The sequence below is a fragment of the Megalops cyprinoides genome, chromosome 7 (genome assembly GCF_013368585.1).
Source record: "Megalops cyprinoides isolate fMegCyp1 chromosome 7, fMegCyp1.pri, whole genome shotgun sequence".
In the NCBI taxonomy this organism is placed as follows: domain Eukaryota; kingdom Metazoa; phylum Chordata; class Actinopteri; order Elopiformes; family Megalopidae; genus Megalops; species Megalops cyprinoides.
The window spans coordinates 27614205-27639794 of record NC_050589.1 but is presented as its reverse complement, the minus strand read 5'-3'; the positions used below and the strand labels follow the sequence as shown (position 1 = coordinate 27639794).

At 45.8% G+C, this 25590-nt stretch overlaps 1 protein-coding gene across 3 annotated transcripts in view; it reads right to left on the bottom strand.

Annotated features, from left to right (window-relative positions):
- LOC118780533 (neuron navigator 1-like) overlaps window positions 1-25590 on the bottom strand; it is a 125770-nt gene that overhangs the window by 46459 nt on the left and 53721 nt on the right. Inside the window, exon 1 of one of the 3 annotated variants that reach the window (XM_036533081.1) lies at window positions 9164-9354. The exons of the other annotated variants lie outside the window; for them this stretch is intronic. Within the exon in view, the coding sequence (XP_036388974.1) occupies window positions 9164-9243 (80 nt within the window). The 5' untranslated portion in view covers window positions 9244-9354. Of the gene's footprint in view, window positions 1-9163; window positions 9355-25590 lie in introns of those variants that run through there. 3 annotated transcript variants of the gene reach the window in all.

Here is a 25590-nt window from a genome sequence, read left to right as displayed (position 1 = left end):
TTTAAGTCCCTCTTTGGACTCATTTTGTATAATTTTCCATATTTATCGATCATAGTAACTAAATGTGTGTGAAATTCTTTTTTTTTGTCATAAGTCATATCCAATATCGCTTCTAAACACATTCTTCACAAATCAAAACATTCTGAGCACTACTCCCCCACATCATAATTGTCCCATTTCTCAAACATTGCCTTCAGATGCAGCTTTGACTGTCCTTCACCATCCATTTGGCTTGAAATTCTTACGCTTGCCACAATCCTCTAGTTTGCTTGTTTTGTGTTAAGTGCAGCTTTTTTTTGTTTATGACACCTTACTATCCCCGCTGAGCCCCATTGAAAATAAGATGTTATATCTCTGAGGGTTAATCTGGACACCAATATTTCTAGTGATATACAATGTTCTTGAAGAACCAGGTAATCTTCTTTCAGCTGAAGTTTGGGATACATAAAGTACAATTGTTTTGTTCTGAGATGTTCTGTTTACCAGAGGCCCCTTTTGGCAATGTAGTCATAACCATCACTCTTGCAGAATGAGGTGATGTCACTTTGAGTTTGTTGTCCAGCATGGGGCACTGAGCTGCCCACGCAGCTCTGGCCTTTATCAGGGGAGCCGTGTGATGTCATTCAAGGTCCATGGGGAAAAGTGCATGTTCCCCAAGATGGGCGCCTCTTGACTCACCACGCTCTCTCTGGACACAGGAAACTGGGAGTTCATTACTCATAGTGTCCGTAAAGGCTAGGCAAGGCAGGGCTGTGCAGATGAATAGCGCAAAGACTCTTGGCACTGGGGGTCTCGAGTAAGTCGCACCATTTCAAGTGTACAGAGGAAAAACCACATCCGAGATTTGCACTGCAGTGAGTCACATGACCAAAGCTTGATGTGCTCAGGTATAAATGCTGAATACCGATATTACCAAAAATCAAAGGTTACCTGAGCCAAAGTGCTATGTTTAAATAAGAATGACAAAGCTAAACATTTAAGGTACTGAGACAAAGAGGCTTTATAGTGGCTTTCATATTCAACTAACTTTTGTAGACGAATTTAAATTCTCTCTCCTTGAAATAAAAGTAAGGCTTATAACACATGCAGCAATATTTCAGCATGCAACCACAATTAATGGATATTTAATTTATTTTTAAAAAATCCTTCCTCTTGAAAATGTCTCGTATATTTCTTTGGTGCCATGTGATAGACTCATTTCAGTGTTTTAAAAAAATGTGAGCTGGTCTGGTTTCCGACCATCCCAGCTATCTGCTGTTGGTCAAACCAGAAATGGAATACTTCACTTGAAGCGTGACCAGTTAACTAAAACCTAGATATCAATAGCTGTCCAAATTGCTGGAGTGATGGTGAATATATTAAGGATCTCATTTTAAATTTGTCTAGATGACTTCAGCATATTGCAGGAACTTTAAGCTTCTTGCAGCCATAAATGATCCATTTCTACCAATAACGCAACATGAGATGTGAGGTTGCTTCCTGTCTGGCCTTCCACTATAGGAATGAAAAGATCTTTCCATACAGTTTTCGTCCTTACGGCCGGGACACATTCTTCACATATTTTCTCCATGGAAACTTGCACTAAAAAAGGCAATGAAATGCGACTCTTGGTCAGCAGAAATGATATTTGCTGAGCATTTTTCTTTTTCTTTCACTCTCTCTCTTTCCCACTACCCGCAAAAGACTATCACAGATATAGGAAATCAAGCCCACTCCACTGAAGTGACAGAATAATCTGGCCAAACTACTCTATGAGTTTACTGGTCTGGACGACCTTTGCAACAGTGGCTCTGTTTCCAATGGAGACACCACAGCTGAGCCTCAAAACCTGGAGTGGAAAGAACAGTGAAGAAAGCTCAGGGGGAAGCAGGTGTGGTTTGTAATTAACTCACATTCAACTTCCTCAACTCCGCTCACTGAGAGAAGTGAGAAAGAGGACCTGCCAAATGACTGTGCCTTTGTGACGCCTTTCATGAACAGTTCATGCAAAGGAAACAGACCCGGTGGCTTTTATATGATATCATCTCAAGACCATCATCATATAATCCTCATCATCCTCATCCTTGTTAAAGAAATCCAGATCACACTTATAACCATTATACCATGAAACTATTTTGTATTATTTGCTTCACAGTTTCTCTTATACAATGCAATACACATAATGGTTGTGCAACTACTGAGGACCAGATCTGCAACCTGGTTACACACCCACTTCCCATGTGAAATTAACCTTTGGATCAAACATGTAATGTTTAGCTATTCTTACTTCTGTTCACTTTTCTCGGATTTCTCAGGTACAGCAACGTGTTTGATGTCAGAGTGAGTTCAACAGGCAAGACACAGTGCATGACATTTTACATGCATGTTATAGGAAGATGAAAGCCAAGCTGGTATAGACACCAGTCTTTAGACTTCACCTCCCATAGGCACTGATGTGACCCACTGCACTGCAGTTGAAGTCACCACACTGCATCTGTGCGAAATGTGGATGTCATTTGCGTCATATCTCACCCATAACAGATTGCAGAAGTTAGGGTGGTATCAACACAATAACCCAACAGGCTGACATATGACATATGACCAACATATTGTGTCAAGGCATACTAAAACTCTCTCTGATTTAACTCACAACTGGGACATAAACTCGGGCATCTGAAATGGCTTTTGAGATAATATGACACCAAAAGGAGGGGGTGCAACGCATGAGATCTTAAAAAATTCTACAGCCAAACGATAACATTTTTATGAGCAATATGAGTGGACACGGCTATCCCTGAGTGGTTCTGTAAATCACACTGAATGAAACTACCCACTCCCAGATATAAGGGTGACTTCATATATGGGTGGTGAGGGGAGGATGACCTTAGTGTCAGCCATGAAGCCGCCAAGTTTAACAAGCCTCTCAATCCCATGTGTACATCAATCTCTCACGCTGGTAAGGAAAGTCACATCCCAGAGCACCAGAGGTCCCTGTTCTCGGGTCAGCCCAGCTGTCAACAGACACAGACAAGTGAAACCTAAGAGCCGCTGAGGCTGTGTTTGAACAAACCTCATCTCCCCCCCGCAAACAGACGGCCGTGGTCGGAGGGAGGGAGTGGGGCACACTTAAAATGAAGAGGGAGGCCCACTCAGCGCCTAATGAAGGCAAGCCGATGGCCCACCAGGCACAGGTTCGGCCCCCAGGGGCTGTTGATCTTGCACATAAACTACCCTCCCAAAAAAGGGGTTCCTTCTCAGCAGGCGTTGCCTGAACCCTGACACAGGGGTGGCAGGACAGGAGAAACCTGACCGGCGAGCCCAGGAACAGAGTCGCTCCCGGTTCCTGTTTTCTGTGGCTACGCTCCAGGCTTGGCGGTTGATTTATGCGCGCACGCTATTATTTTGAATTTCTGACGTTGAGACAATGTTTTGGTTTGAAAGGGGGGGACAGAGAGAGGGAGGGGAAACCTTTTTAAACGGTTTGCGCTCCTCCCAAAACGCAGTGTAAACTGAAAGCAGCTGTGGGCCGAAGTACAGCTCTGCCTCTCGTACCCCTGCCTGCCTCCTGTTACAGTTGGAGCTGGAGCTGGAGGCTTCCACACACACACACAAATAGACTGGACACACTATGTAGAAATGTGAATATAAAACCACTACAACTGCAAAAAAATAATCAACCTTCAAAAAAGTCAATGTCAGTTGCTATTAACACAAAACTCCAAGATGGTAAGAGGTCAGTTTTGCAATTAGGAAGCACTGTGACTGTCACTAAAGCACTCCTTTCGGCATCATTAACTTCACATTGTCTGGCGGACTTCAAACAAACAAGGCATATCACTGTGCTCTGTGCATTGGCAACAATGGTGAATTGGAGCAATATAACAGCCATTGCACACACAGTATTAGACACACCCATTGCAACAGACACACTTTTGGATAACCTTTATTTGTGCATCTATTCTTCCTGTTCCTTTACCATTCCAATACTGTACTCTCTGTGCCTTACTGCACTGGCCCTGGCCATCCGTTCAGTGAAGGGCTTAGATCAGTAGCCTCCTCATTACTGTTGCTGGCCAGGATGAGTAACTGCCAACTAACCACAATATGTCTCCCTGATCCCTGCCCATTCAGCACAGCCAACAATCTGCTGTAAAGACAAAGGCCAACAGGGAAGAAGAAAAGGCTAATTGGATTTCTGTGAAACATGACATTGCCTTTCAAGTTTTACCACAATCAATCTCGAATATAAAACTGACAAATCAAATACGGCTGTACTCCCCCTGGTTACTTTTCCAAAAACATCAAAGCAAAGCAACATACTATTAAGGAGTAACTCAAAAGCAAAAGATTTCTAGCAGAAGGTTCTGTGCAGAATTGCAAAGACAGTTCACTTGATCAATAGCACAGAGCTCGCAAGTTCACAAGAGGTTCAGCATACTAATGAGTAAAATATAGTTCAGGCGGTGATACAGTAAGTCTCTAGGTTGATGGTTTTCTTTTCTGCAAGTGTGGCTTGATAACCTTCTGAGGGTTTGTGCAAAGAGATTATGTAGCGCAGGAAGCATCTGGTCAACCAGTCACTCGACAGAAACTCCGGGTTTTGTTCACCTGCTGGAAGTCTGCTCAAAGGCCCGCCTCGCAGTCCAATAGCGCGGCTTTACTTTGGAAGTCAGCTCTGTTGCTACAAACCCCAGAGGGCTTGTGCCTTTCCAAGACAAACCCCAGCAAAAAAAATCTGCAGAAAGGTGACTTTTCACTCCAGCAGTACAGTTTCAAGTGCGATTCATGTGCAAAGAGAGGTGCCATTGTTATCATGAAAAAGTCATCACCTTTCACTGAAACCTCAAGCACGCAAGTAAAGGACTTTAGATATAAACTGTGGTGTTTCTACATCTCCAAAAAAATCAACAGAAGAAAAGGAATTTTTAATTGGTTATTTAGGTCATTTTGGTGCTTTAGATGTAAGATTGTGTTAATAGCCTAAATGCACTACGACCCAGTCAAGACAGGGTGATATGATATTTATTGTATTTAAAGGTCCATTTCAGTGGAGACGAAGGAGGAAATACTGATGACAACAAATGCCAAAACACGTTTGTTTCATTAGTAATGAAATGGCAATAAAACAACTATATACAACAGGCGGTTGCCAAATGTCCTACTGATAAACACGCCGGTGAACTGAACTCTGATTCCTTTCCTTGCAGTTGAAAGTTGAAGTCAAAAATAAAAATGGAATCATGGGACTGAGAGTTGCATCTTTTTGTATCAGCATTTTTACATCTGCCCAAATAGCTAACAAATTGCAGGTTTAGTCCTGACATTAAGTAGCAATGGCTGGGCTCGTCAGATAGCTTCATTTTTGTGTGTGTAATCTTACATTAGAGAGGACTGCATTGCTGATTGCAATAAGCAATTTCACTATGAACTGTTCCCACAAAATAAAAAAGATAATGTCTCCATTACATTGAGACCATTCTAAGGGAAAAATCAGTTATATTAGTAAGACTCATTCAGTATCACAATGTGATGCTATACTACAAATGTGATGCATAAGCTGAATTTAATGTTGAAATGAAATAACATCATACATTTGTGTCATTTTGCAGCTGTCCATATGGTAAACCCTATGGCAGGCCTTAAGGTAACAGGTATCACTCATCAAACTGGCTGAAAGGTTTAAGCAAGCTCTAACATCTTCTCTTAAATGAATCCAGCCTGTATGAATTTTAAAATATAAAACTATTAAAAAACACTTTAGTAGTCAAGCAGTAAAGGACGTTTAAAACAATTTGGGGGAAAAATACATTCACAAAGTGGTGGCTGGCAAAGCAGAAACCATTTCCTATCCCAAAAGGGAAAAAAAGTTGATTATTCTGACATCTTGAAATTTACAACTAATGGCATGTTGTCTCTGGCTTTGAAGTGCCTTGCCTAACCAGTAGCTGACGTTTGAAGGCACAAAGAAGCCTTAAAAAACAGCGGGAGCTGTCACCTAATGAAAATATGGACTTACTTTGTCAACAGAAAGACTTCTCTGTGGGCAATAAAATGTATTTAATTAGCAGCTGGTGTTTCACTTCGGCTTTCTCGGTGACCTTGATGAAAGTGATTCCCTCCTGGTCCGGGAGACGGCTCAGACTAAAACAAGCTTGGCCCATGCCTATTGGTCTTATAGCCTCCCCAGGTTTCTGCTTGACCCTGCCCCTAACCTCACCAACAAACCCAGCTTTCTTAATCACTCGGCCATGATCTTAAAGGGATTACAGGCTGGAAAAGGAGGAAAAGCAGAAGGGTTTCATCAAGAGGACTCGTCGTCACAGTATTAGGATGGCCGTCTCCATATGCTCCAAGTATCCCAAATGCTAAACCAAATGAACAGGTACTGAAGAACTCACAGCCAGAGTACACATGTGTAGCCTGTCATGTGAATGACAAACTGCAATGTGAGATGGTGTACTGAAGGACCAGGGCATTAACATTATTCCATCTGACAAAAACCCTCCTGGTTGCTCTGTTAGCCCTAACCACAAGGACACTGTCTCCTGTCTATGGGTAAATCTAAGCCTAGCCTACAGCTCAGTGATGGACAATTACTTTTACCTAACTAAGCAAATCTTCTTTCCAGATGACTATCACAGAGGTTTCCCGAAATTCCACTGTTTTGTTTCATCTGTTGGGGGAAACACTAGCCCATAACAAGTGGTTCAGCTCATTCGTGTTTACACCTGTTCACAGTTAAAGCCAAAGTGTGCTGGCATCATGGCAAATTACCAATTTACAAAACGAGTGGCCGGTATGGAAACAAGGACCATTGTCCAGACCATGTTTGTACCATCAACAGGACCTGCTCATGGCTTTATTTGCCTCAGTGTAGCAAATTCCCTCCAGCAAAACAGGAAACAATAAACCAGGAGCCGATACGGGTCCGCTGTAAAATTTAACAACAACTTCAAAATAAGGACTGCTGCCCCCGCCAGACCAAAGGGGCGTTTTTAGCCATGTAAGTGATACCATGCGGATACTCTGCATCTCTTAAAATTAAACAGGCCTGTAGATGTTGAATGTGTAACTTTCTGAACTGCAAGCACTAACACAAGACCTGCTTTAACTAGCGTTCCCCTGTCAGAAAATAACTTTATTTTAATGAATATGTAATCTCTGTCTTCTACCAGTATACTCTTCTGGCAATTTCTTTTAATGAATGAAAAATGCTAACACCAGGCTGTGTATCCCATATTGGATAATAAAACAGAAAAGCACTTCCTCAGTACTTCAGATATCTTGTGGCAGGTGCTGTGAGGCCCAACTAACAGGCTGGGCATGACTTATCCTCTGAATGCCAGGTGTTTAAGCAAAACGGTGTGGCTTAAACAAATAGACAAAAGGGTTCAAACGGCTGATGGCAGGAGGCCCTCTCTTAAGATCACTGATAAGTATGACTGCTCTGTTGCCCCTGTCCAGCCAAGCACTGCAGCCTCTGGTGAGCCAGCTTTCAGCCAGGGCCTGACGGTTTGATTGCCTTTCTTCACGCTAATGGGTTTACATAAAGGGCTGATCCGGGGTCATCCATCCAAAAAGAGGAAAAACAACACACGCTCCAAGGTCAAAATCAATAAGCACTGCTTGCCTGCAGTGGGAGGGGGCATCTGTCCAGTTAGTGCCCTTGAAGAGGTCAGTCAAGTCACACTTAAAAACTGACCTAAATAAGCTTCTAGGGAAATAAAACTAAATTTACCTCCGCAGTGACAGTAGAGCTCTTGGGGGTGGGAGGAGACATTTTTGGGGTTTGCCCGTCCTCATCCGGGCAGGCTGTCCCAGTGCAGACTGGGTTCACAGGGCAGCTGCTATCCAGGATGTGAATGTAGATAGATTGAGTGCTGGATTGGTCCTTTGTTGCTTATCTTTTGATGTCACACTTTTTTTGCATTATAAGCTTCATCTCACTCATCAAAGTCTCTTAATCTCCAACCATACCTCAGCCATCACATGAGCTGTAACCCAGCAGCATTGGCATTACAGCAACTCAGAGCTCTCAGAAGCAACTGTTAAAAGGGTGTATATGGTTGGGCCGTCTTTAAAGAAATCCAACAGACATGACTTAAATGCATTTATCTTCCATTACTTCTGTATGACATAAAAGTAGCATAAAAACACACACACACACAGACACACACACACACACACACACACGCACACACATTTTCAGCGATGTAAATTAGTTCCACAGCGTAAAACTGGCAATGAAAGCGTGGAAAACGTAGCATCTCCACCCCCAGAACACCCACTGTAAAGAATCCAGGTCACACTCACTCCCTAATACTGCAGTGAGGCACCCACAAATCCCCGTGTCCCACTTGTCACTGCATTCAGAGCTGGTGGGTTACTTCCTCCTCCTCAACGTACTACCGTAAACCCCCCCCCCAAACAAGCAAACACACACATCCTATTTTTAAATCGACACATCTGCCGATCAATCCGTACCGACTATTCTGTTGCTAATGCAACGACTAATTAATCGTAAAAGCTTTGAGTGCCCACAGAGACAACTTTATTACCATAAAAGCAAACGATTAATACAAAACGCGCCTGAGAACTTAAACGAGGGAAATATCAGAGGACTTTTAAAATCTTTTTTTTTTTTTTTTTTTTTTTTACCATTTTTGAGCATTTTATTTGACAGAAAGTTGTGTCGATAGTGGTTTTGATATACTAAAGACAAACACTCATATATGTTGCTCATCAAATAGAGCCCAGATACTGTACACAATGCAGCTCTGTGCTTCCTTGATCTATACTGTAGTGTTTGCTGACTCCGATGCAAACAATGGATTTGAGAACAGACAACAGACAATCGTTTAAAATCTAACTACAGTAGCAAAGGACACTATGTTTATTGTATTAAATGATATTTCATTCAGTAGTACAGTGGATATATAGTATAAACATTTCGAATTATCACTAAGGTTGATTTTAATAATTCAATTTACCTTTTTGCAACCTTGCAGGTTCATGACTGTAAAGCTATACTGATGCATGGACCGCTTCCTGCATTTACTTCATTTTAGATGACATGAGAATTTGCAGGCATATGCAACGATATCCCACTGCAGCGCATACGCATACATCGATAGCAGCAGCGCGCTTGCTACTTGGAGCAGCGTCAGATTCATACATCGCTTACCTTGAGAGAAAGTGCATTGTCCTTCCTACTCGCTGAGCCGGCAGCTGCAGCATTTTCCCATTGAGAACACGCCCGCTCATCCTCACACCGCTTTGTTCGCGAAAAGCATACTACGGACGTAGCCTATATAAATTAATCCCAAATTCTTTGCTTGCCTGTAAAACGGCACTGCTACAAGGTACCGGGCTGTGACCGTTCAAATTCAGTGCCTTGACTGTGAGAGCCGCAGCCCAGATCGCACATGGAGAGCACCGAGAGCACGGTTGGGCAACACCCCCCAAATCCCCCCACCCCTCCTCCCCCCGCAACTATCCCCTTCCTCCTCTTGATCGCAACCAGCTGTGATTCTCAATGCTCACTAAACTGCCGCATGTAAACCGCAAAATGCGATCAGGGCGTCATCGTATTTTCAGCACGAGAAACATCAGACATCGTTTCATTCATTAAAAAAAACCCTGTACAAATTTTATATTCAGTGCCGTCAGCTTTTCAAAGGGGTTTTGAAATACGGCTTCGTTTACATCCGATTCGAAATCGTGGCACCACAGCTTTTTCCGTTTTCAAGCTGTCTCGTGCTAGTACCGTAAGGTAATTTCCCTTTTGTTTGGCTTGTAGAGAAATGAGGGCACTAATACTGCCACTTTCAGCACCGCGAAATAAACTCTCAAGAGATTTTCTTGCCATCATGCGATAATGGTTTGATTTACAAAGTGTCTGTGTGCCACCTCAGTGCCATTGACTAATTGGATTCGCCATAAGAAAATTTATTGAGTGCGGTTAATGCACTGCTGACATAATGCGAGTGGAGGTTTGGCGCCCATAACGATGCTATCCGATTTGACAGTATTAAATGAAACCATTAAACGAAGCACGGACGGAAATAATTAGCAAAAAACGAACAGGAACACAGCCGCTTGGCCAATTTAAACAGGAATATACTCTCTGAGAAATACCTAGCTTTCACAGTGCAGAGCAAACTGAGCTAAATTAAACATTTTACTTGACTCTGAGTCTGAGTCAAAGGTTTGCTATGCTGAATGGCCTCAGCGCTTAAGAGTTAAGACTTTGTGGCCATGAGAGGGGATCATGAATATGCCTTCTCTTTAAACAGAGGATCCACTGCAAGCCAGGGACAAAGAGGAGACTCTTCCCCGAGCCCGCGCGGGTGCCGCCCCCATTGCCAGCCCATGCCAGGTGTGGGCAGAGGCGGGGTGTGAGCAGCATCTCTGATGGCACTGGTTGCTCTGTGCCAAGGTTCTCGGGAGGGTGCTCTCAATCGACAAGGCACGAGAGGAGCGCTGAGCAAATTGATGGCTTCCCATCCTGCACTAAACGCCTCCTGCAGCGATACGCTACGGCTGTGGTAAGTGCGGCCAATCCGTCTTCTCCCCCAGCCCCCGGGGGAGTTGTGTGCGTCCCGGGCGCGCTGGAGCGTGCGCCCAATCGACCTTCGGAGACCCAGCCTCCCCCTGTGGCCAGAGGGGGAGCAGGCGAGGGGTGGAGACAGAAGCCTTGGGTTCATTATCCCATTCACAAATGCGTCTGTCAAAGTGCCCTGGGTAAGTCTCCCCTGCACGTATTCACACACACTGTCACATACACACACTCACAAACACGCTCATACAAACACACATGGTCACACACATATACACTCGGGCATATTCACACACACACACACACCGACATATACACACTCTTATATGCACTCACACAAACAGATGTACATACTCTCACACAAGCACTAACTCATACAGACACACATACTGTATATACGCTGACACGTACACACTCACATACTCACACACACACACCACACACACACATGCACACATTCATGCTTACACACACAGTATGCCGCACCACAGAGAGCAAAGCCTTACTTTGCTGAAGTATTGCTCTGCTGACCTGCATCTATTTCAGATTCATAATGGCTTGGTTGTGCAGCTGGCTATTCACTGCATGAAGATGAAATGTTTTGTGCATTCCTGCACCAGGGGTCACACGGGCTTTGCTAAAAACCAGACCCAAGCAAACATATTACTTTCTTTCCCTCCCGCTTCAGACAGTTAACATCCAGCGATTGTGACGACCCCTCTGCAAACGTAATGGGACAGCTAGGAACGGGAGTCCGTTTGATTTGCCTGGGAATCTGTCACAGAGGGCGAGATGAAAGGCGGATCTTCAGGTTAAGAGGAACCTGGGAAATTTCAGCCCTCTTATCTAGCGCGCTGACTGTGCTACTCCCTCTCCTTTCAGGCAGAGCTCTTTCTCCCCGGCTCAGTGGACTTCAAAAGGCCTGGACGCTGCCCCCCCCCCCCAAACACCCCCCCCCCTCCCCCCACCAACCTCCCGCCCGCCCGCAATACGCATTGGTACGGGACAGCTCCTCGGGCGTCTCGGGCCCGAGCTCTTGGCTAATTGATCCAGCGTGTGTCTGCGGCCGATGCCCCCTTCCCACTCCCACTCGACAGCCCGCACACCCTTTCAACAGGACGGCTACGGCTCTCCTGCCGGCTGGCCGCACTCCGCCGAGCACAATGTATCCCTTTGTAAAAGGGCACAGAGGAACAAGAAAGGAGCCCATGTTCCCACACATTTTTTAAAACATTTTTTTTTGTGCACACGCGCAGACACCCTTGCGAAGTAGAACCGAGTCTCCTATCATTTCATGCGCATGGCGCGGAGAAAAAGGTCAGGCCAGAAAAGGAGCCCGTTGAGACGCTGTTGAAACACGGCACTTTGAGCCAACCAAAATAGCTGAATTTCAGATACTGTACGCGGCTTACACATGAAAGTCTCTGTCTCTGTCCACCTTGAGAGCTGAAAAAGAAAAACAGATATGCCCGGCCAGGTACACCTGACCTACAAGTGTGTTAACAGTAGAGGTAATGTTCACTTTTGGTTTTTACCACGGCTTCATACAAAGGGCTTTGTGGGTGAATTTACGAGCTTCTGCTATCCCTTTATTTACTGTCTCCAGCACACGCTACAGTGACTGCAGCTGGGTCTTTCAAATGCAAAAAAAACATTACTCTTCTGAAGGCCAGACCAGGGCAGGGATGACATAAACTTTAATGCTGACACACATAAAACCACTAGTCTAGACTGAACACCATAGTACCTCATTCAGACTCCGGCCTTCTCGAAGTGAGCGAGTGCAGACTTCGTACAAAACCGTGCGTCTCGCTAAACTGTCCTATTATGGCGTTCGATAATGAGGCTGGATTCACCGTTCCCTCGCCGACGGTCACTTTCCAAGAAAGTCGCTCATTTCTGTGCTTACAGCCCGCCCTTGATGAATCACATCTGATTCTCCACTGATGCTCTCCTATAAATCCACACACATTTTCCTACAGCCACAGAACTAAATCCATCACAAATGACTCTACTTTTTTTCCATAAGGGATTAAAACACACTTTCTGTACTTCGCCAAGTCTTCCAGAAGAATAGTAAACAAATGACTGCAATGCGGTATGACAGAACTAGCTTGCTACCACAGACTTTTATACTTGAATAGTAAGATAGTGGTTGTATTCTTTTTTCCCCTGGAATGATTGTGTGGCTTTGGAGATTTGACTTCCTTCTTTTATATATATAGTAAAGGTTACTGCTGGAGTATAACAGACCCACAGAGAAACGTTTGTAAATGCTTTGGCCTTGACACCAGGGGAAGCCACCACTGAAGCCTTGTCTATTTATCGACACGGGCCCTTGAAAAACGAGGTCTCATAAAGCCAGTTTTAAAAGAGGAGGGAACAAAACATGTTGAAAGCGACCGCTGCTTTTTTATTTTTAAGAAAAGTAAAGGCCAAAACGTTCCGCTGCTGGCCAGACAAGAGAGCAGAGCTTAAATGACTGTTTTGTCTGGTCCTCTTCGGACGCTAATTAAAATGTTCCAAAAAGAAAAGAGGAGCGCTGGGCTCTCTGGAAGTCTGGGAACATTGCTTTTGCAGTCCTGCCACTCGTTGGTCGGAAAGCTCATTCTCATCAGAAAATCGGCGGGGCCTCTAGGGGGGGTTCTGACTGACAGAGAGGCCTCCGCTGCACCTCAAACTCCGGCCCTCTGGACAGCGCAGTGGCAAAGGGTCCGAGAGGCCCCGGTGTCGCTTTTGGCGCCCGGCTTCTCCGCTGCTCCAAGCCAAAATGGACCTGATAGCAATCTGCAGCGGCCCGTCACTCGCCAACACAAACAGGTGGTGCAAAGAAGTGCGTGACACAAACCCTGCAGCCCCTGGGGCTGGGAACAGCTTGGTAGGGAAGCCAAGGTGCAGAGCTTTTGGGGAGGAGGGGGGGGGGCTCCTCCTACTTTTCATGCGCATTTCAAGATGATTTCACACCTCACTGTTTAAGTCGCGAAGCCCCCCCACCACAACACACACACACACACACACACACACCTTCCTGGATTACTCACTTTATTTCACTTCATTCACTTTTCATTTTCTTTGAGGGGAGGGGGACCGAAATGGGAAATGGCCCCAGTGAGCTGGCTGTGGAGAATCTAGGCGTTTCATTACTGACCACAATGCCTGGAAAAATATTACCTTGATGGAAGCTTGTGAGAGAGTCCACTTGAAAGCCACAATGGGCTTTTTAATTAAGAATGGTAAAACATGAAAGCAAAAACAACATGTCTTGAGTCTCGAAGACTTAATGGATCTGAGGAACTTCGTGAACAGCCTTAATCCTTCATAGTCATTACCGCATTAAAAAAACAACCTCTTGGCTGTAGGCCTTTGGCCCTCTTCAACCCATAAGGTTTCAACTCATTGGAGCTGAGACGATGTGGCTGCCCGGTGGATTGAAAAATAAAACACAAGTCTCTTTAAATCACAGGTCCCTGAAAGCTTCCTCTTCTGAGTGCTATGTGTGATCGGTTGGAGGAAAACTGTGTGTCATGTTGGGTTAAATACAGCCAGGAGATATTTTACCATCTTGTTTGTTCCAGACTGACTGTTGTCCCCTCAGGAGAGACCACACAGAAAGCCAGCATGGTCTCTGTGCACACAAACAACAGCAAAGGGCATTGTTTGCTCTTTTTTTGTTATGATTTTAAATGGATTTCAGTTTACACAGTTTAGTGCCATTATCCCTACCATCAACGTCAGAGGAAAGGTGCATCCAAGCAGCATTCCTTTCTGAAAGGACCTCTATGACAGAAGAATTCCTAAAGCTGCTTTTTCGGAGTCAGGAACTTTTCCTGAGAGATCCTGAAAAGGGCCGCAGTAAAAAAGAACATGACCTCCTCAACCCCTGGATGTTTTTAGATGGCCTCTTTGAGAGCCTTGTTGCCATCGCCAGGAGGAAACATTTACAGCTCTTACGAACTCCCGGCAGAGCTGACAGGAGGCCCGGCTCCTGCCGCCTGCGATTTCTCTCAGATTGTTCAGATTTATGGCAGATATGCACGCCCGTGTGTACAGAATTCCGTCCTGATTTGACGTCAGTATTTTTGATTGCCCCAGATCAGCTGCTTCTCTAAAGAGCAGCAGCTCTTTAGAGAAGAGCATTGCAGCTACATTTTTACATTTATCAGACTGTCCTTACGACACATAAAACAAAAAACACATAATTGCTTTAAAGATCATCTGGGGTGGCTAACATTTATTTGTTTATTTGCTTATGCAGGGCAACTTGTAAAGCTTACACTTTTCATGCTGGCCAGTTATCTAGCCGGACATGTTTACAGAAGCAACTCAAGAGTATAATGGTGGTAATAAAACCAGGAATTAAACCTGTAACCTTCTGTTTACAAAGGCTGCCTGCTTCACCATTACAACGAACCGTTACCTCACTTCCCTCCAAATGTTTGCTCAAGCTGCAAACCTTTCCTACGATGCAATGGGCCGGCCGGAGTGAGCACTGATAACGCCAGCCACTTCACTTCAGACCTGCCCTTTCCCCAGTGTCTAGCTGTCTAGGAAATGGCAGCCAGTGACACGTAGCCGATTTGCTGCGGGTTAAATGCAGTTTGCAGACGGGACGGCATTATCCCACCCAAAGCCGCATTTCTCCTCAGCGCCTGTCCTGTCGTCTCTTATCTGATTATGAGACAACAGCCCTGTTTTTAGACCATTCATTTCCTCCTGATCAGTGCCACCACCTGTGCAGGCAATTACCTGAGAGCCTCCTAAACAACCGGCGTCGAGACGCTTTCGGTTTTAGACGGGGAGGGCGCATTTCACCCCGTGCAGGTGAAGGTTTACCGCCAGGGACTGGAATTGGAACAACCCCCCGCTCCCATGGCCCTTGAGTCTCATCTCACGTAATTCCCCCTTTCTAATCATCAGCTTTGGCTCCGCCTGAGGATGATATCGCAATCCCGTTAGCTTGGATTCTGTGATCCTCGGAGGGCTTCTCGGGCGGGTTCCGCGTGGAATGGTGACATTGTCGAGCCGCTCAGCGCCCTTGAAGACGGCGAGTCTGTTGTGACGGTTTGAGAGCCGCGCACCTCACGGAGATAATGCAGACAGCAGCCGAATGACGGCACGGTTATGGCACGTCAAAATAAGCCCAGAGAGCGAGCACCTAACCAAGCTGCGGCTCTGACAAGGCTAATAACAGCCCTGAAGGTAATGACATGCTTGAATTTGGTGTTTCCACAGCAGTATTCATAATTCATATGCTGTCTTTGTAAAGTGCACGTCACTGCTGCAGAATAATACTAAATATATCCGTTCATTCATGCATTTTTGAATCTGCAGGGTGTACTATAATTATAAACACCTACAAACTCGACACACTCTGAAGTTGAGCTGAAATCCTATGCTCAGGGCATCCTTCATGCTCTGAGTCCCTACACTGCGAAAACAGAGAGCTTCTGAAACTGGGAGAGGAACAGATCCCTCTCCCTCTGCCTCTGGAAGGTGGTGCATCTGGGCCATGCAGAGGGCTCTTTGATTGACAGCATTCCTGGGTAATGACAGGCTCTCGGCAGCCGTGGTCCCCGGCGCAGGTCACCGCACGACCAGGACAATGGGAGATGACAGACTCGTCCCTCGCAAGGTGTCCCCCCGTAGCTCCCGCTGACACCCGACCCTCCCATGTTTGCAGGTGTGCCTCTCCTCCATTCCCACACAACCCTCCCAAAACACACCTGGAGAAGGTGGCCTTTCTCTTTTATGAGGGTCTGTCCTCAACTTAATTATGCCTAAAATTGTCCTGCAACAAAAAAACAGTACCCTACCGCACAATAACTTCCTCTGAGATAGGTCACTCTGTGTTTTACTTGACTGATCTGTCATAGGATTTGCCCTATTTCCCATAGGATCCAGTGGGGGATAATCATTCTTTGTAGGACATTTTTTAAAAGACGTTTAGTAGATTTTTGTCCTGTGCTCCAGGACACCAAAGACAAGTAAATGTAGATGTGCGCATGAATCACACAGGACGAAGGCATCCTCAGCTGCTGCTATTCTGATTCAAACTGATCGGTCCTTCTCCCTGGTCAGGCAGGGGGCCCAGCTGAGCACATTAGCGAGTGCGCGGAGCAGAGAAAGGGAGGTAATGCCATGCACCGCTCCGAAGGATTCGCAGTTCGCCACCATCCTGAGGGTGAGGCTCTAGTCTAGCCAATCAGAAATCTCGGTTGTGGGCACCCCCTGTGTGTTGACTTCCAGCCGAGCCCTTCATTAATTCCGTTTGATTGAGCTGTTCATTGGGTACTGATCTGGACTTGACTTCTCCTGACAGCTACCTGCTATTGTGTAAGAAATAGATTGCTGAAACTGTGTTCCTACAGAACAGAAACCCAGAAGAACGAGTGTCCAAAGAAAAGAAAATCATTTTGTGCCCCGAAAACAATTTACGACAATAATAAATACAATAGCAATAATAAAACAATAACACACATCAGCATTCAGTTAGAATGTAATGATTGAAATTAATTTGCCATTCATTGAACTGTTTCAGTGTCAAGAGCAATTAATTCAACAAACAACCTTAATAGTCTTGAATTTATTTCAAGGGCTAGATATTAATCAAAACATATTGAATAAACACCTTTGTTTACATCATTTAGTCAGAACAAACGCACCTCTGAAATACAAACGTGGTTCATGTTGGCTGAATAACTGTCCAGAGAAGTCAAACCCATAGCAGCGCAGACTTAACCAAATCTAATTAAAAAGCTGAGAGGGAACATGAGGCAGCTTGTTCAGTGGGTTCCTGGGACGGGGATTGTGAAACACACCTTTGTTTCCACAAACGCCGCTGTCTTCACCCCGAGAGAGGATCTCCACAGATCAGGATCAGGGGGCCGTTCCAGCGGAAAGCGGAGCTGAAATATTAATAGAGGCCCGCTGTGCCAATTCAGCTGTTCTCTACCTAGTCTGAGAGGCTACGAAATGGCTCGTCACTATGAAAATCCATAATGCTTCTCGGTCACTGGGGCTATGCGGCAGTCTCTGAGTTTCTCTGAGGCGGGGAGAGTGGGTGTGTGCATTCAACGTAACCACCATGCTACTCAGTCTGCTCAGTTAAGCAATATCATTTCTCAGTAGCCTTTATGAAGCATTAATACAAATAACTTTATTACAGTTAATAGCTTTTCTTCTTATTTCTGCAAATTTTTCATCACATTTATCAGTAATTTACAAAGAGGACTGAACAGGAAAGACTAGGTATAGAGGACCCTCTGTGTTAGTGAAGGGAAAAAAAAAGAAACTCTTGGATTTAATTATGAGCCAAAAGTTAAAGAAAAATATCGATTGATTCCAGAGGTGAACATATGCTTGGTACTGAACAGTCTCCCAAGAGTTTGTTCTAAAGTAGGCGTTGACTTTTTCCAGAGTGCTTGACATTTTTTTTTTCCCCCAAGTTCCTAGCAGACATACTGGGAAACGGGAAACTTATTCCGAGATGGACCGCTGATAATTTGTGTCCATAAAACAGACCGGGGTGCCCTTTAAGGAAGCCATACCGGCCACGGCAGAGTAATCCACATCCAGTAGAATGCTGGAGCTAATCTATGGGGATGCTACATAATTCTGGGCTGTGTAGCCAGTTTGACCTGTAGCTGAGCAGACCTACATGTGCTAGTCACGGCAGACTGACAAACAGGATATAAGAGCTGGGTTTCCCCTCCATGCATGCATTTCTCAGAAGCAGCATGGCCATCCACAGAGCACATACAATGTGCTCCTTATGCCACCTTTGCACTCAGCATTCCTCGTGGCTCATGTGAAATGTATCCGCTGGCTCTCCAATCTATCCGTATATCCTTTGCCAGGTACAAATTGTGGATTTTTTGGCCTCAACATTAATTTCAGCTCCCCATCTGCGCAGTTGTCAAGAAATTTCTCAGCAGCCTGTTTAGCAGAGGGGAGAAAGGTCGCATTGTGTATCCGTTTATTTGAGTGGTATTTCTAAGCTGAGTTGGCGTGCCTCTTGAGTGAACCTGAGTGAAACACATTCCGAAAAGAAGTACAGATCGAGTGAACCAATTTGACTGCGGGTTCGGTTCAGATGGTGCAGGCTTGCCCATTGCTCTTTAAGAAATTGGACAAGCAAACAGAGACCTATATCGTTTCCTCTGACTAATGTGATTTTGTAACAAAGAGAAACAAGTGCCCCAGTCCAAGGCTGCTTTGCCCTTACAGGTCACGTGAGGTCATGAGAAAACCCTAGGGTTAGGGTGCCTCCCCTCTAGAGCTCACACTGCATGGCATGAGGCAGACAGCCATGCCCCTTCGGAACATTCTGGCAACACCACTGCGGCCATCGTGACAGGGAGACGGGGTGTGTTCTCGGAAAAATGTCTGTCAGGGACCATCGTATTAGCGGGGCTCTGGCGTGGAAACAGCGAAGGAGAGCCGGCAGACGCAGCTCGGGTCGTGCTCCAAAGGTCCCTCACGGCCTCTTATTAAAGAGGTTAATGGGCCTGGCTCTTCCAGCAGAGTTGACATTCCTCGCCAGTTTATACTCTCCCCGGACCAGGAAAAAAATAAAGCCTGCAAAGGTTTCTCATTAAAAGCTACTCCAGGCGGGCCACGGCTAATAAAGCAGGAAGGAATCTCTCGATCCTCCGCGAGCACCTCAGCTTGCTCTGTGGATCATCTTGACCCAAATGGGTTTTCGTCAAATTAAAAAAAAGTAAAGATAAAATTGTGCTTGCTCATAGATTTCTTTCAAACAATTCTGTCTCTACACCTGAGTATAACAGTTCATAATGTTAAAATTTCTTATTAAGGTCATTTTCTTTTGGAAGTCATCTACATGAAATAAAATTCATATAGATATGAAATCGCAAGGTGCAATGTGCATTGAATAGAAAGAGCATTTTTGCAGTCTATTCAAAAGGAAACTATAGAAGAAATTGCTACCGTGTGAGGCAAAATCCTTTGTAATTTATGATTCCTCATAAAGATAGTGAACTCTGCGGGCCCTAATCTTTTTAATCAGAGTCCAGTGAGGACGCAATCATTTTCCTCATGTACTGCGGTCTGCAGTGACGGCGCCGCGGGCCCGATTAGCCCAAATAAAAGACTGCGATTGGTATTCCTGTCATGGCTGGCCGTGGCCACCCTCTGCATGGGTCTGCGGTACTCTGAAGCGCTCGTTTCGTCCCTTTTATTATTCCGATTTAATGTAGCACTTCCTGATTGAGGGGAAAATGAGAACCAATAACACGTGCCGCGGAACTGCAAGGGGGGGGGGGGCGTTCTGAAAGATGTCTCCTCAGTCCGCCGAACAAAGCAATAATGCCCCCCCCCCAACTTGAGAATTGAGTCAGGGTGACAGAAAAAAAGAGACTGATTTCATTGCGATCTGTAGAGCCAGACAACAAAGGCACGGGCACCAGGCACTACATTTGATGGCAGCGAGTCGATCACTGCAGCAGTCTGGCTGAAAGTGCAATCTCAGCCTTACAACAGATTTTGTCAGTTGTAATTCCAGTACAGGGTTGCTGGAATTCATGGTTCAGAAAACACCACAGACAGGAAAACTCTCATGGCATTTCACATTACTGTTGCTATTATTCACAGCACAGGGTGTCTGGTGGCTGTACAAAACTACTTGTTTTGGGGTTTCCCCTATAAGCGCACAGGTACACAGACCCCCTCTGAGTGACCCTCCTGTCCCTGATGTGGTGGCTCAGAACCTGACAAAGACCAGGCTTTGGTCAAAATGCTGTCTGTTTACTCACTTGTAATGAAATGGCTGTGGTAGATGTATTGTTTTTCTCAGCCTCACAAACAGCCTGTTCCCTCACACTCAACCACAGTCAAACCAATGTACACAACTGGGGCCCAGCCAAGGTGCAGGGGCATTCCCATAATGCACCAGTGGCGAGGTGGTGACATGGCTGCCCTGTTACAGGAACATAGTGACGACTGTTTCTGAAGTAAATAATATGTGACTCATTTTTACAGCGATACAGTGAGATTGTCCAGTGTAAACAAATTGGACGTATGCTATATCAGTCTGCTTAAAGCTGTGCAACTTCAATGTTAGTGTAACATTGTGAGAATGTCCAATGATAACTTATCGGGCATATTTTAGGGTAACATACATGGCCACAGTGGCTTCTCGAAAATGTCACATGATAACATGCCTGACATACTCCACAGCCACCTTCACAAGACTCTATTATAGTTCACAAATCCTTAATACTTATCCATTTTCGTGTCACGGGAAAGAGGAAAACAGTGCTTTGAGGTGAATGGAAAGCTTCCACTCCCCAGTCACATGGTCCCCCATTGCTCCATTGCCATGCTAAAGTGACTCCAGACCCGCTGTGTCATGTATGAGGCCCCCCTGCAGATGAGGCTAAAGAGGTGGGCTCCATTGAAGGCGTTTCTCACACAGCTAAGGCACACTCATGCTAATGACCGGTGCTAATAGAGTGGACCCACTTCAATGGGAGGAGATTGTTGGATTAGCATAATGATAGATGGTGCCCAGTGAAGCCTCTGGAGCATCGTATGACACACTGGCTTTGAATCATCGTTCCATCATTGAGGCAAATGATACTCCACCTACTGCAACAAGGTCCGCATTCATGGGGAGAGCAACAACAGATCGTAAAAATAACAGATAGCTCCCCATTGGCCCGTCACGCTCAAAGCGGGCCCCGGCCGAGAAATTGATCTTTTGGCTCGCTCTCCCTCAAGGGGGCGAGAGGGGCAGGAAGGTGGTTCTCAAACTGCGTGAAAATCTGCAAAACGGAAAAAGGCAGGGGACCCGAAAAAACAGAGCAGAGAGCGGAGCTGATTTATTTGGACAAATATTGCGAGAGGGCCAGAGCAGGGCCAGTTAGCGCCGGGGCGGTGGGCGTGAGCGCGTGTTTGCGCAAGGATGCGTTAATCACGGCAGCGTGCCAGAGTGAGTCAGTAATGTGTCCTGGTGGGCTCTACCAGCAAGAGAGAGAGGAAGAGAGACAGAGTTTTGATTTTTAAAATTTCTTCCTTTTATAGCTGTCATAAAGAACATGAAAAAAACACAAAAAATTATGCAGTCATATATAAGGATGACATCACACCCACCCTTCTTCACATGAAAACCAACTTCATTTCCACTTTATGTTGAAAAACTCATTCTTATTCAGGCATAAGAACAAGTTTGATCAGAGGGAAAAGACAGCGAGAGAGAGACAGCGAGAGAGAGAGTGAGAGAGCTCTTACCAGCACACACTGAGCTTTAGCAGACACACACAAACAGACACATATACCCCCACTCTCTCTCTCTCACACACACACACACACACACACACACGCACACACACACACAGACAGCCCCTTAATCACAGTTCTCTCTTATACAAGCTGACTCAGACATCATTATCAGCACTGACTGGGGTCAATGTCAGGTTTAACAAGCCAGTCTCAGTGTTAGCACAGAAGATGGGGATCACGTTCTGGGGAGGGCTGCTTCGCATTAGCAGAAAACCGAGGACCAGCCCTGTGGCCCAGATGACCCAGCTTTGACCTAGCTGCTGCTCCAGTGTCCCTGCTTACGCCACTGCCCTCCTGCAGCATGGGTAAGGACACCTTAACCAACAGACATGCATCCATCTCACAACACTGCCCCGAGGTTGCAGCGGTATTAGCTGCCATCACTGTAAGGACATTGTTCATGCTAGTTGTGTCAGTAGTAGCCTATGTAGCTCGTGATGCCGTCAAAACACAGAGGGAAGCTGTAACTATGCCACCATTTGACTTTAACCCCTTGTTGTTTGTTCTCTGTCCTCTGCGCAGAGCTTGAATTTGCTAATTAAAGTGAGTCAATCCCACTTTTGGACCAGTTAAACACCTCTGCAAAGTGCCTGATTACTGCTCATTTCTCCTATTAGGAATGACAAATCAATACAGCCAGTCATGAGATTGGCTGTGTGTTATTTGAACTGGGGTTGATTGCATATGAATGGCAGGTAGTTCTCACTGCTGTGACAGTGAGAATGGAAAAAAAAGGTGCTTAAGAGAAGACAGAAGTGCAGTTACATCAACCGCCCAGCAGGTGGCGAGAGAGAACTGAGAGCAGACCCTGACCTCTCCGGTGGCTGTGGCAGACAAGCGTTCGGTTGGCTCAGCTCTGGTGAACCTCCCGCCCATCGCTCAGGCAGTTCTGCTGCACGGGAAGCTTTAATATCCCTGCCTGGATCTCTGTTTCCTCAGGGAGATCAGGGATGTAAAGCAATCCCCGCTGGGTGTAGCCGTGCGTTTGACATTAGAGACGGCAGGAAACAGTGCAAAGCCTTGGAAAATGGCACTGGGGGGGAGATTTCCCACTGATGTCATAAAAACAACGTTTTTCTCTCTTCTCTAGTTTCAGGATAGCATAGACTGCATGCTATCCTATGCCATGGAGGGTCAAAGAATGTCAGCAGTCCCTCCTGATCTACACCCCTCAATACCACAGTCAGGGGGTGTGTTTCGAGCGGCAACGCCACAAACCTGAACTTTGGATAGATATTGTGTGAACATCTATATGTAGCATCTGGGGAGTCACAATAACGGGGTCCCCACACCTTTGCCTAATGGCGACACCTATTATAATACCACACACTGCTCAGAGGATGTGTGTGTGCACTTTTCAGGATGGGTTGGGTGTGTGTATGTATGTGTGTGTGTGTGTGTGTGTGTTTATGTATGCGAGTGCGTGCATGAATGCATGTGCATGTACATATATTTGTGTGTTAGGGTTCAAGGTTTTAGCGTATTGACTTTCCGTCCTGAGTGACGCATAACTGCTTTAATTAACAGGGAGAAGAAACGTTTGCGGGAGACTCAACAGGCGTGAAGGCCCTGAGAGGCTGGAGCTGAATTATTTCTAATTAAAAGGACTGAAGAATTGCTGCAATCACACTGCTGGCTGCAGAGGTACATGGACCTTTCATCCTGACCCACTATCAGCCCTTCTGATACAGAGCAAAAAGGCAACTTTGAAAGACTGAATGAAAGATCAGCAGAGCATCACACAAACATTTACATTGCTGCGCGTTTGCCAGAGCAAACCAAATGGATGAGCAGAATCAAACAGTTCACAACAGGTGTTCCAAGGAAGAGAAGAGGAAGAGGAAGAGAGCCAGCAGTCAGACAGACTCACACACCACTCCATGCTTTGTACATTCCGCTCCCCTTGGAAAAGAAAAAGATTTCTCTGACTTGCATCACTGGGAAGCCAATCGCTTATATATTTCTGATGTTCCTGGGGTTGCGCACTGACCCAGTGTGGTTAAGCCTGGGTGTGGGTTTGTTGGACCACGGGGCCCGGCTCTCCGTCTGCAAATGGACCGTGCCCAACCGCTGAGGCGGAAAATGAGCGCCGTGCTCCGCCAGCGACACGTGCCTCCTGATTTGTCAGGCCACGTTTCAAAGCCATGCCGGACCAGGGCCACTCCCTGCTCGGGGTTTCTTTAGTTAAGCAGGAACCAATGCAGAGAAAAATATGTCAAGGCTGTTTACTGTCACAAGCATAAAAGAAATCTTGATGGTCACAGACAGGAAATTGATCCCATCTTTGAAAAGACAGTGTACTTCCTTTACATAGAACCCATCTCCTCTCGAAGATTCCTTTCTGCATCGCTGTCAGAATCGCTTTGCATGCTTTGCCGGCACCTTTGAAACACTGTCAGCTGCGTTTTCCGGAAGATTCCTGATTTTGTGTCACGCAAAAACCCACAAGATCAACAGGAAGGCTTTGTGTCTTGGTGTTAGTAAGAGGATGACAGTGTTGATCTAACATGAGTCATGTTCCTGGCTGAGAAAAAGCAGCCGTGGGACATACGTGTGTTTGGGGGTGGGGTGGGGGTCCCAGATCATTTCTCTTAGGTCTTTGGGACTGAGTCAGAGGACCTACAGCGTGTTGGGGTGGGGGGTGGGGATTCAGCAGCTGTTTCCAGCAATCTGAGAACCCTTCTCTCCCACCCCTGTCTTCACCCTCACCGTTGATGTCCTATGGTTCTGTTCATTCCCGTCCGTTTTCACAGCCTGTAACCCTGCTGACCCCCCGCACAGGGTCCCGGCCACATTCCTGAGGTTTCCTGTGAAGGCGCGGCAAGCAGAGACCTTCCTGAGATCGTGTCGCCGATAGCGAAAGCGGGTCGGGGGAAACAATGGCCCAGTGAAGCGAAAGGGCCCTCCTGTCACACGCAGGAAAGGGAAGCCGGAGTCCAGCGAGAGCGATGCCTCGGAAACCAAGAAAGGAGGCCGACAACTCAGCAACAAGGCAGTGACCACGTCCTCTGAGTCAGAGCGCATACACCTCACACAAAGAAAGAGAGGAACCCAGAAACTGTCACAAAGCCGATCGTTATCTCTCAACACAATGAAAGACCATATAGACTAATGCATTTGGTCTGGATCTGTGCAAATGTATGTGGTACATATTATATATGTTAAAAACAAATTCTATATTTTAATATTCAGAAAAGTTCACTATTAATATGTCTGTATGTGTATAATGTAATGTGTATAATATATATGGTATGTTGCTTTTAGCAAAAATGCCAGCGTTATGCTATAGTGAGCCATCACATCTGATCAAGCTATCACCCTGGTACACAACAGATGTATTTTGAGAAATCAGCCGACCGCCACAGAGAGACATCAGCAAATTGACTGAGACAGGAAACAAAGACTGCGGAGATGGAGAGAGATATGCATTATACATGACGGCTGTAATGAATGATCAGGTGGGGGGGGGGGTCGACCGGGGGGCTTCACCGAGCCAACAGGATAAAAAAAGGGAACAGCTGGGATCATGGCAACGCTCACTCTTCTGCTTGAGTCTATAGGCATTGCAGCTTGGGTCCAGATACCCCAGTTGCTTTGTGTGAGCACGTGGTTAATATTAACAGTGAGTGGAGCATCAGTCCGTTATATTTTAATGACCATGATTCTCTTGACAGCATCAAATACTTTCTGTAACGTAATGGAGAAAGCCCAGCAACCACTTCTAAGGGATCGGTCATTTAGACAAATATAAA